This window comes from Apus apus, chromosome 1 (assembly GCF_020740795.1).
Source record: "Apus apus isolate bApuApu2 chromosome 1, bApuApu2.pri.cur, whole genome shotgun sequence".
Taxonomy (NCBI): Eukaryota; Metazoa; Chordata; class Aves; order Apodiformes; family Apodidae; genus Apus; species Apus apus.
Window position 1 is genome coordinate 196,654,025 of NC_067282.1, and position 12,166 is coordinate 196,666,190.

Sequence of the window (12,166 nt, forward strand, 5' to 3'; positions counted from 1 at the left end):
ATGTTGGTTCTGTGATTCTTTGGGGATGTTAGTTCGTGTTATTAGTTAGATCATTGGGATCATTCTGTGTAGATCAATCCACATAAAAGTATATTTTTTACTTTTAAATTTTATTCACTTAGTTCCAGAGAGGCAATTAATTACTTTTTAAAGAAGCATCAGTGCTCTCTACAAAGAAATCATCTCTGAAGACTCCAGAAGGTGATCCAGATCATTTTAATTAGGTGCCCACCTTTCCCTACTGGCATAGAGAGCCAGTAGGAAAAGCTAGATGACTGAGGAGATGCTTCCATCCCTAGAGGACCACATCTACCTTGCTTTACTAAAACAAAGTAATAATAATTAAAAAAAATTCAATGAAATAGTGGCAAAAGCAGGGGTGTTCTTCTCTACCAGTTACATCCTAGAATAACTGCTGAATATTCAAGAAAAAGGTACATGCTTGCACTTGAACTGGGATGCAGTGGAAAAGAAAGTCACTGATTATTTAGGCTTCACTAAGAAGCTAGTAGGAATTTAAGCTGCTATCTCCTTAAACTTGAATTACAGTGGAGCTCTTGTAAGAAGACAGATGGCTCCGATAGGCTGCTCTTGTAAGCATGCAGCACTACATATACTTTTGACACTAAGAAATTTTTAAGCAGATAAACATTTAATTAATTTATGATCCAGATAGACTGGATCACTGCATGAGACTTCAAGCACCTGGGTATCGTAGACCAGTTTTTACATTAACAAGAGAGTCCGCTGTGAATAGAACTGTTTATATTCGCTAAGGCATATTTATCATGCAGCTTCTATCTCTTCAGTAGGCTGTTCAAACATTCCTCTATTGCTGCTATTGTTTCTTTTTGTAAATTACCTTGTGGTGTTGAAGAGGCCAAATATCACTGGATTTTTGTTATCACGAGTTTGCAGCAAAAACACATCCTCTGTAAAATTTAAATGCAATGTTATTAGTAGGAAACTACTTTTCTCAGTGCCAACAGATAAACTTTGCTTAATAAAAGTGTAATCCTATTTTACTCATATACACTATTTAGTTTTATGCAGATTTTAAAAGCAGTCTTTAAAAGGCATTATTGGTGATAGTCAACTCCGTATGTATGGAACTTCATCTAAATTGGACACAAATGCTTACAGCCATTCCCTGGTAATGAATACACATACAATATTTGACAGTAAGATGTGTTATCATTGAAGTGTTTGTTTTGTATGATGGTTTTCAGTTTATTGTTATCTAGCATACTTACCTAATTCATCAAAATAAGTATCAATTCCGTTTCTCCCTGGCACAGAGCAAACTAGCCTGGTTTTGAGGAAAGTGCTCCATTTATTCACAAGCATTCGTTGGCCTCCCATGTCATTCTGCAGAGAGAGAAACAAATGCTAATGGTAATTTGAATGAGTAAGTCTAGAAGCACAAACTTCCCTGCTGAATTAGCTTCTCATTGTATCTTTTAATGTCAGAAGCATGCATTTTCAAACCCCATGTCTTTTACTAGTATTATTTATCTGGAGTCAGTTTTCAAGCAGGAATGCACTGATCAAGTCCAGGTCTCATTAAGAGCTGCGGTTTTATAAGAACTTCTTTGTTAATTCTATACCTCACCCACAGATAGGTCTAACTATACAGTTGTTGTAAAGCCTTCTTATGTCTCAGTTTTGTTAACCGGTTGTACAAGAGTACATTAGCAAAATGTAGCTTTGCTTTAGGAGCTCAGTGCAGGGTTAGATCAACAGACTCAGAAACTGAAGCCCTGAATGTATCTATAAAGCTGGTACAGCTGGGGCAAATCTGAGGCAAGTGTCTACATGTTGCTCTAACAATTTCCTAACAACTATAAATAATTCCTTCTTTGCTATGGCTGTCTCACTTTTTTCTTGCAATTGCAACTTTTCAGCTGCCAAGAAAAGGGGGCACTTAGTACTTCCTAGTAATCAGATTCTGTAACCTTTGGGTAGCATCCTCAGAGCTATGGCCTTATATTCCAATTGACTGTGTAACTGACTGTAGGCTCTCTATTAGGCTTGTAAAACAACTCTCATAACTTCATTCTAAATTAGTGAAATTAATTTAAATGCCCTCAGTTTTTTCATTGAGATTTTACAAAAAGAGATATTTTTTTTTCCCTCAGAAAAGTAGAAATATGCAGAGGGGGTACTCTCTACAGCTCAGATTAAAACATAAAAACTGGGGAAAAAAAAGTCAGTTCTTGAATCACCAGTGAGTATTTTTTGTATTCATTAAATCAAATTTGAATCATAGCATATGGCTGTGAGGTTAATTATAAGGGATTTGGAGTTTTGGATAAGTGGAACAGAAAGATCTGTGGGATTTTTGCTTTAACCCATAGGTAGAGATAAGACATTCAGGTTGATGTATTTCAGACTAAAGGGAACTATTAAAATAATCTTTTCAGACATCTACCAGAACATGGGCCAAAGAATCCTACTTCAGATCTTGATTCAGACTTGAATTTAGAAAGCCAACTGGCTTTGTGAACATTAATGTCTTAAGCTGGAATTTGGTACTTTGCATACTTCAGATGCTTTAAGTTATACATGTGTACTCCCTAAGAAATTTTAATAGGTATTATGATGGTAAGAATATGTGACGTATACTGTACATTGAGGTGACAGAAGGTTTTTAACTTGTACCTTGCTCTTTTACCAATAGTTTTAGGAATGTATCCCATACAGTTAGGAGGGGGAACGTATTTATTTTCCAGAAACAAAATCAGATGCCAATAAACTTCTCATTCCTTCCTTTAATCAAGCAGATGTAGTTGCAATGGGAATGGGAGAGCTCCTCTCATCAGTCTTACCCTAGCTCAACTAATAGAAATGGAATGCACCCAAACTTCATCAGTTGTTCAGAGAGAACCAATTATGGACAGCTTAATCTGGGAGACCATATGTTAACAGTGCTTTTCTCCAGTAACTGCCCAAGATCTCTTTCCTGTGAGTGAGACCTGGGAGCCAACAAGAGACTGGATCAAGAAACCAGGAGTGTGGCCTGAGTAGGAAATGGGTAATTGTGCAGAGCAGTGAAGGGAAGCAAGGTCTTTCCTCATGACTTTTCTGCTCCTTCTGGTTAACCTTATTCCTGGCTGTGATAATAATTTGCTGGATAATTCAATCTTTTGTTCTAGTTTCCTATCTGCACAATTTTCTGTAGTTGCTGTTGAGAAGAGGAATGAGAAATGAAATGAAAACATTAATTTGCTACTATTTATAAAACACTCTATTCATGGTTGACATTTCACTCCTTTTATCATTTATGCATTAGATGGAGGTTTTCAAAATTTACAGAAGTACTGAATGGTTGGATTTGGCAGGGATCTTTGGAGATCGCCTAGTCCAACTGCCCTGCTCAAAGGAAATTTCTTAGAGCAAGCTGCTCAGCAAATTGCTCAGATCTGTGTCCAGTCAGGTTTTGAATATCTCCAAGGATGTAGCCTCTGGGCAACCCATGTCAATGTTCAACCACCCTGGCAAGAAGAAAATGTTTTCTTACATTCAGGTGGAATTTCACATGTGTCAATCTGTACCCATTACCTCTTTTTCCTATCCATCTGTCTGATAGGGTAGCCATTGACCCTGAACAAATGAAGGTAACTTCAGTTACCTCGCAGACAAAATAGGAAGGCAAGGGGGAACATCAGAGGACTGGTGGCTGAGCTGGTCCTGTCTCTGGGAATGTTAGGCGACATCAATTTAAGTCAGCTGTGGGAGCTGCAAGAGGCCCTGGACCTACAGTCAATGCTAAGGGTGACAGAACCTTGATCTGAGCTGAGAATATGGATGTTAAGAGAATCCTGTGGGCAACTGCTGTTGCTGTTACTACATACCAGCACAAAGAGAGTGAGTTGAATAACAAGGTTTCTGAACTTTGCCCTCTTCTCTCAGCAAAATTCGGCTTCATGCCCAGATTTCAGATTGCTTTTGGATTTTTTAATGCTTGAGGCTGTTTAGTTGTAGGGTTTTCATTCAGATCTACCGCTTGCCTTCACATACCTCAACAGATGCTATATTTGCCTGGAGGAAAAGGACCAAAGAAAGGAGCATGCTTACCGCACATACACGTCCCACGCGGGTATAAATGGCGTGAGAGTTTGTCTCAGCCTCTAATGCTTTTTCAGTAAAGAAGAAATATACTTTGTTATCATCATGGTCTTCATTGTCAGGAATCATATATGAGCCAACGAATTTTGGTTCTTTAAAAGAAAACAAAATTTAATAGAATTCAATTTTATTAAACATTCTCTTATCTTTTTTAATCCTTGAAATCATCTGGTAGCAAAGAAAAAAAAAATAAAGAATCAGGGCTTTGTTAGTCAGCGAACTACCTAAAGAGATTAGGGTGATAGAAATAGGAAAAAAAAATATCTTTTTTTTGGTTGGTGGGTAGCTATAAGACATGTGGAATACATTAATGTTGAACTATTTTTATAGTTCTAATTCACAAATCAATATTCCTGTGTATGCATGCAAGAAAAAGACCTTTTTTCCAGTACCGTTCTCTGGGGTTTATATTTTCTAATTTGGTTTAGGCTAAAACCTGGTACTAATATTCATATAACAATCTCTGATCCCATACCAACCAGATGCAGGAATGCCAATTTTGGACAAACAGAAAAAGCTCTGGTAGTTCAGTGAATAGATGTTATATAAACATATATATTCATAGATAGAAGGTGCATTGTCTGTCATAAAATATAAAGGTCGTTTTTCCTGCTTTGACATTTTGCTGCAAAGTTGAAACCTAAGTTCAGACTTCAGTCCATGCCGGTGTACCCTTTAACCACACAGCAAGCAGAGCTGTGAATGATTTCATCTCGTGGAATTGTAGCAAAGTTTTTACAAGTTCTTTATATGAGAATGTCATTCATACAATTATTAAGATTTCCCAAGAAGCTGAAGGTAGTGTAAATATTTTCAAACTTCATGTTCTCTACGAAAACAGTAATTGTATTTTAAAATATTGATACAGGACTTACTAATTTTCAAAAGAGTTTTTAATATACATTTAAAAATATTCCCTTTCTGCAAATTTAAATTTCAAGCTTAGACCAAATGTAAATGAAAGTTTGAGACCAGAATGTAGAGAATCCTGTATTTAAATTAATGGAGAGTAGAGGGGAGACTTCAGTTGCATATTGTGAACATCAACCTGATTGTTGCTATCCATATATATCCAGTCTAAACACTCAGTTTAGCAAGGCTCTAAGTATTGGAGTAATGTAAGAGTAGTGTAAGAATGTTCTAAATGCTTTTTTTTCCTCCTTTAAAAAAAAAAAGAAAAAAAAAGAAAAAAGAGAAAAAGAAAAAAAGTATTTAATTTAGACTTAGGTCATGTTTGTGTAGAAAAAATGCAACAGAATTATTTTTTCTCTTCTGATTTTGGAATTTGAGATTTGAGAGAAAAAATGTCTAGGTCCTCTCACTGAAATTATGATCACCTTATGAATCACCATAAAAGGAAATTATTAACTCCCCTTGCCAAAAATTAGCATTCATTCTGTCACTGTTACAGAGAAATATTGCAATAGTTTTGGAGCAAAACAAGTAAAGATTCTGACTCTCCATTTCACAGAAATTTCAACACGGAAATTAATATAAATTTCACATTGAAGAGTATGAAACAATTTCTAAACTTTCCAGCACATGATTTTATTCAATATTTTTTCTTGTGGAATATTTTAATTTTCTTCTTTAAAATTACCTACTTTCACTTTTTATTTCATTTAACTGTATGAACATCTTATGTTTATTGCATGACATCCCTTTACAATACAATGTGGGAAAGTTTTATTGCAATTTAAATATAAAATGATCTCATCTAGAAAAAAAATACTGTGTTCTAATTAGAAACTCATTAATTAAAAAGAGAATTTTAAAATATTATTTTAATTCTATCTTGGCATATCGTGAGGTAGTTTAGAATATTCAGATTATAGATTGAAAGCAAATTTAAAAGAGAAAAGTAAAAGATTTAAAAGTTCCACTTATTAAATCTAATGTGTAATTAAAGATTTAAATTTGTTTATCCTGGTGGTTGAGGTGGCTCATGAAAAAAATATAGTTGAAACAAATGCATCTCCAGAGGGATATGCATATATGCATATATATGCATATATATGCATATACACATATACATTAGCTGTATCTTTTTAATTTCTGGTTAAACAGAAATTCTGTGGTCATCCAAAATGCCTCAAGTTCTTCCTTGTCCTCCTTCCCATACCTTTCAAGAGGCGCTCACTATCAGGTTCAGTTCGGAGATGAACCATGCGATTCATGGTGCGAAACAGAGCAGCATCTCTTCCCCAGTAGTCACTGTAGAGACCAGTAAAAAGTTCACCACCTGCAGACCACACATTAAAAAACAAAACCAAAACAATTTGATAGTGGCCTACTTTTTTATTTAATTGTAAATGACAGGAACTACATTACAAATGGCTCTTTAGTGTTTGCTCAAATTCAGGTAAGAAGGCAAGTTAGTAGATTTTATATAGTTTGAGGAGCATGTGGACATTATTCCTGCCAGCACCAAAACATTTACAGTTGGAACAGCATGAGGACAAGAACTGTAAATTTCATTCATGGACTTGGATTCATTTTCAAAATGAATGACTTTGGGATTGATTCACACACAAAACATGAAGGCACTAAATTCACTTTTAAACACATCTGACAGAATAACATCTGCCACATCAGGCGTCTAAATTCAAAGATCTCACTGTCACTCAGTTAGTGTCTGGCCTTAGACACCTAGCCTTTTTTGGCACCTAAATTTTCACCAGTGCAAAGACTCTGTCCAATGGTTTGATTCTGAGTGCTTCAGACATATCCTGGTCTTGCTAATGAGAAGCAACACATCGATTTGTCCCAGAACTGGAAGGGCCATGTTAGGTTCATGAGGATGAAGGGCCAGAAAATGGGATGTAAATGTAGGAGCAGGTTTCAGAGGATGCAGTGCAAAGGAAAATAATAGTGTCAGCTGCACCAAACCACTGATTTGGGCTACACTACATGGATACAGCTCAGGGCTAAATCAACCTGAATCCACAGATCAGAGCTCAAACAGATGAGTGTTTCCTGAACACAGCTACCAGATCTAGCTCTGTGCAAAACATGGCTAAAAAAAAGATTGATTAGTGAAGCACATCCTGAAAATGCTGAAGGGCCGGATACAGCTATCTTCCCAGCTGGAGAGATAAGAAGCAGTACCTACTACTTTAGAAGTGATTTCTATAAACAAACAGATGTTTTATTAGGCTGAGGGCGTTTTTCAGTCAGCCCACTAGAGCTTTTCCACTTTAACTGAAATAACTACGGTTTGAGTATCGCTTGCTGGCTGAGGAGCTTAGGTTGTTCAGTGGACAGAGAAAATAGCCTGTTTTTCTCTGCTTCAGCAATAATATGTTTTCGTATCACAGAATTATCAAAAGTTGGAAGGGACCTCTAAGAGGCCGTCTAGTCCAACTCCCCCGCTAAAGCAGCATTGATTAGACCACATAACACAGGATTGCATCCAGGTGGGTTTTGAGTGTCTCCAAAGAAGGGGATTCCACAACCTCCCTGTGCAGCCTCTCCAGTGCTCTGTTGGCCTCGCTGTAAATAAGTTTTTTTTTTTGTATTTAAATGGAACCTCCTGTGTTCCAGCTTGTGCCTGTTCCCCCTTCTCCTGTCACTGGAACTACTGAAAAGAGGCTGGCTCCCTCCTCGTTGCACCCACCCTTCAGATACTTATCAGCATTAATAAGGTCTCCTCTCAGCCTATTCTTCTCCAGGTTAGAGTCCCAGCTCTCTCAGCCTTTCCTCATAAGAGAGATGCTCAAATCCCCCAATCATCTTTGTTGCCCTCTGCTGGGCTCTCTCTAGTAGTTCCCTGTCTTAAACTGGGCAGCCCAGAACTGGATCCAGTCTCCAGCTGTGGCCTTAGATTAGAAATGTTTAAGGCCCATTTTAAGAAGCAGGCCGTTATTGTCACTAGGTGGCATCCTTATGTTAGAAAATAACACATCAGGAATTAAACTGCACAAGAGGGAAATCAATTCTTTCCAGTTTGTGGCTAATCGTAGTGGTTTCAGTGACACAGCTTCCAAGCCCCTAATCAAAATAAACATGACTCATCCATTCAAATAACATTTGCTGGCATTTATAACAGATTACAGCAAAAGAAAGAATTATTCTTGTTTGTCTCCCTCCAAGTGCAAATTTTGTTTCTCTTAAGAGGTATATATGAATTGAATGGTACTGTAAGTCTAAATAATGATTCTGAAAAGTTTATTATTTGGCAGCTGGGACTGGTTCAGAGACTTTTGCTGATTTGGAGCTGAGCGTAGTTTTGCTTTATGCTTCATTATATAGAGAATGGATATTGCCTTGTAAAATGCATGGCCATGATTTAGTGTAAATATCATCAAGTGAAATGAAAACTAAGTACAAATTTTAGTAGATTATAAGGTTATCCAAAACTAATAGAGAGATTTATTTTTTAAACAACACGGAACCGGCTAAACAACAGAATTTGCCAATGTCTGAGTAATGTTCCAAACAGTCTTCAGAACCCTAATTAATGAGTTACATTAGTCATAAATCCCCCTTGAAGAATTCTTTTGGAAAAATATCTCAGACTGGATGGTGTTTCTTTAACTATGGTGATGTATACTACAAAACACAGTCCTTTTATCCTTTCAGCACTTTAGTGAATCTTGTAAAATGCATCAGTGCAGGGTAAATTATTAATCACATATTGCTCGTGATCAGGATTGATGTTTCTAAGTCCAGATGTTCAGAGTGTTGGCTATGAAGTCTACTACTTCGGTTTGGCATAGGTATAAAATGTTAGTCTACTGGTATGGCATTCAGCAGTATACTGAGGAAATTATCACTGAGTTTATCTGTGAGATCCTGGAGGGAAAAAGTGGAAGTTCAAGTCTTGGATGGATATTGCTCCATGAAACATATACATAGAGACATTACATCTGATTTTTATCCTGAAGTGTTACTAAACTAAACAAAAGACAAATATGGAGTGTGAGCAGACAGGTCACCTCGCCTAAGGAAGGTGATAAGACAATACTGACGAGTGTGACTGCTATGGTCTCAGCACAAGAACAACGTACATTTTTCTGGGATCTTTTGTGCTTTTGGCATTAAGATGGATGGAGTCACCCTCACTGAAGATATTTAAAAAATGTGTAGATGTGGCACTTACTGACGTGGTTTAGTGGCAGACTTGGCAGTGCTGGCTTAAAAGTTGGACTTAATGATTCAATGTTCTTTGTACCTGCTTCAAATGTAATGTAACGTAACAATGAGCTATTATTCATCAGTAGTCCTTATTGTGTAAAATCCCCATTATATCACTTTCTACAAAGTGGACTAGCTCTGTTATGAATAAAGTGGTAAAACATAATGAGTGTAAAGTAAGCAGCACCCTTCATGCATTTCTTTGACTATCAGCCATTTATTACTCACATGAGAACTAAAATCAGAATACCGATTCACTTTTTAAGCAAGTAGTACTTTTCACAGTATAAATTCAAAATAAATTAGCTATGGCTTAGCTGGTAAGCTTTATCTGTGTATTTGTACTTCACACCTGTCTCTCAAGTATTCTGCCTTGTGGTTTGAGAGAAAAACATATTTATTTTAGTACATTGTCTAGAGTAAGATAAAAGACATAAATACATTAAGCTGTTTGATAACTGTAAGAACAGAAAATATTACCAGAATGGATTCCCTGGACAGAAAAACATATTCAAATATAGTTTAGTTTTTTCACCACTTGCTTTTGATATACTGCAGGTAACACAACATAGACATAAACTAACGTCTCAGCTTTCAAAAGCTAGTGTGGTCTAAATTAATCAGTGTACATGATCTGATATAAAAAATGGGTTTGGCTATTGAAAGCAGATGGGAGAGTTCATTAGAAATAGAAACCCTAAAGTTTTATATGCCATTTATCTAAACATATACAATTTGCTCAGTCTGTCTGCCATCCAACAGCTATTCTGTTTCCTGATGCTGACAATAAATTACTAAGTCTTAATTGTTCACAAATTGAGGAGTTCATCCTAAGCTACTTTACCACTGGGTCAGATAACCTATAATAAAATTTATGACAGCATGGTTATATAGTTTTAAAGCCAAGTCACGAACTATTGTTTGCCCGAAGTGGGTATTTTAACTGATTTGTTGAAATACATGAAGAGATACAGAACAAGAGATTCTCTTTCTTCCTACATTAAACTAACTGAATCTGGTTCTAATTAGTGATGGTGCAAATGATCTTTTAAGATCAAGATTTCAAAGTTTTAAACTTTTATCAGTGGTGTAAAAAGTTTCCTTGTTAGTCTAATGCTCACTGTTAGTCAGTAGCCGTGCTAGTGTAGGCTGCCATGTTAATTTGAGTTGCAGAGGTGGAAGCAGGTTTTGAGTTGTTCAGTGAAGAATAAAAGGATGCTGGGATGTTAAAGCCTTCACTAACAGGTTTGCATAAACCTGTTCAAGGACATTCATGTTGACAGAGCCTACATGGGAGAGTGGAGGCAACTCTGGGGTGCAGCCTCGAAGGGTATGCTAACTCCATAACAGGAGTGGATTTCATTTTCTAAGAATATTGGAACGCATGAAGAAGAAGGGAACCTCTAAACACTGGAGAAAAGACTGGAAGACCAGTCCTGGAGGGTGTATGCTGTAGTTGTCATCTCCTGTCATGAGATCACAGACGTCATGAGCTGGAATCAGGGCTCAGCTGAACAAAGGAGCATCCCTTCCTTCAGAGTGCACTTGGCATTAGAGGTCTCATTTTCAAATCATAGAACGGTTTGTGTTGGAAGAGACCTTAAAGATCATCTAGTTACAACCCCCCTGCATGGGCAGGGACATGTCCCACTAGACCAGGTTGCTCAAAGTCCCATCCAATCTCTCTTACATCAATTAGAATATTCTTTCATATTTACCATGTTCTCATCTCTGTCTTCTACCCTTTTCAAATGGATACCTACACACATACAATATATACATTCTGGAGTCTAAGGTGCAGCATTAATTCTGTTTATTCTGCAAGCTCCAAGTCCCTGGTTAGTAAATGTTTTTAGGATATAGTAGAATACATGAATCATAGAATCGTAGATTGCCAGGTTGGAAAGGACCTCAAGGATCATCTAGTCCAACCTTTCTAAGTACTACTATAGTTTATATGACATGGCTCAGCACCCTGTCAGTCTGAGACTTGAAACTGTGCAATGTGGGGGAAATGGAAATACAAACTTTTTTAGGATATTTTCCTAAGCGTTCAAATTGTTTTAATTCCAACAGTATAAAAATATAAAAGCATAAAAAACACAATTAACTCTTCGAAGAATTTTGCTGTGCTTTAAAAATATCATTCTATGATCACTTGCAATTACAGAATTCCCAATGGAGGTCTAGAAAAACAGTCTGCAAATACCTTTCTCAGGTCATATTAATTTTGATGTAGGGGTGAAAGTTTGTCTGATATGGTGTAAAATCAATGATCTGATAATATATATATAATTTTCTCTTGTTAATCTTGCCACATTACAGAGTTCTTAGCTTTGTGAGCTTGATTTTGTAAGACTTTGTCCATGGATATCCAAGACTCTCATTAACATTTAACAGGGAAGGGTTTATTTAATGGATTTCTCTTTCTTAAAAAATTGTGAGGATCTATAGGACCTCCCATAATCCAGACAAATAATGAATAGGCCAGAAACACAAGGACTAACCATTAGTCTTGAAGTTCTCAGTGGGACAATCTGTCTTCCATTTAAGCAAATAATATTCACATTGATCTCAGAGTAGGAACATGATCAGGTTAATTTATTTACTTCTGCCAGAGGAAAAGTTGAGCAGGACTTCAAAATTAGGCCATGAGGTTTCAGGTCTACAGCAAATTCCATGGGATGATCTTTGTTCCCAGGCTGAGCTAAGACTGGAATCTGTTAAAAACTGTAGAAACAATTTAAAAATAGGGGTGGAAGAAAAGCGTAACAATCTGTGTTTCATGGATTTTGGAAGGTCAGTCAAAACATAGCAGTTTTTATTCTGATTTTTTCATGACTTCTTAACCCACTAACTCTTAAGAATCTGAGCTGTAATTTTTTAATTTTTTTTTTTAATG

The 12,166-nt window shown here is 36.6% G+C and overlaps 1 protein-coding gene across 1 annotated transcript in view; it reads right to left on the reverse strand.

Moving 5' to 3' along the window:
- SEMA3E (semaphorin 3E) overlaps window positions 1–12,166 on the reverse strand; it is a 143,578-nt gene that overhangs the window by 29,425 nt on the left and 101,987 nt on the right. Inside the window, exons 6-9 of the mRNA XM_051644194.1 lie at window positions 6,251–6,370; window positions 4,078–4,220; window positions 1,254–1,368; window positions 863–932 (exon numbers count right to left, since the gene is read on the reverse strand). Coding sequence (XP_051500154.1) covers window positions 863–932; window positions 1,254–1,368; window positions 4,078–4,220; window positions 6,251–6,370 — 448 coding nt within the window. The remainder of the gene's footprint in view (window positions 1–862; window positions 933–1,253; window positions 1,369–4,077; window positions 4,221–6,250; window positions 6,371–12,166) is intronic.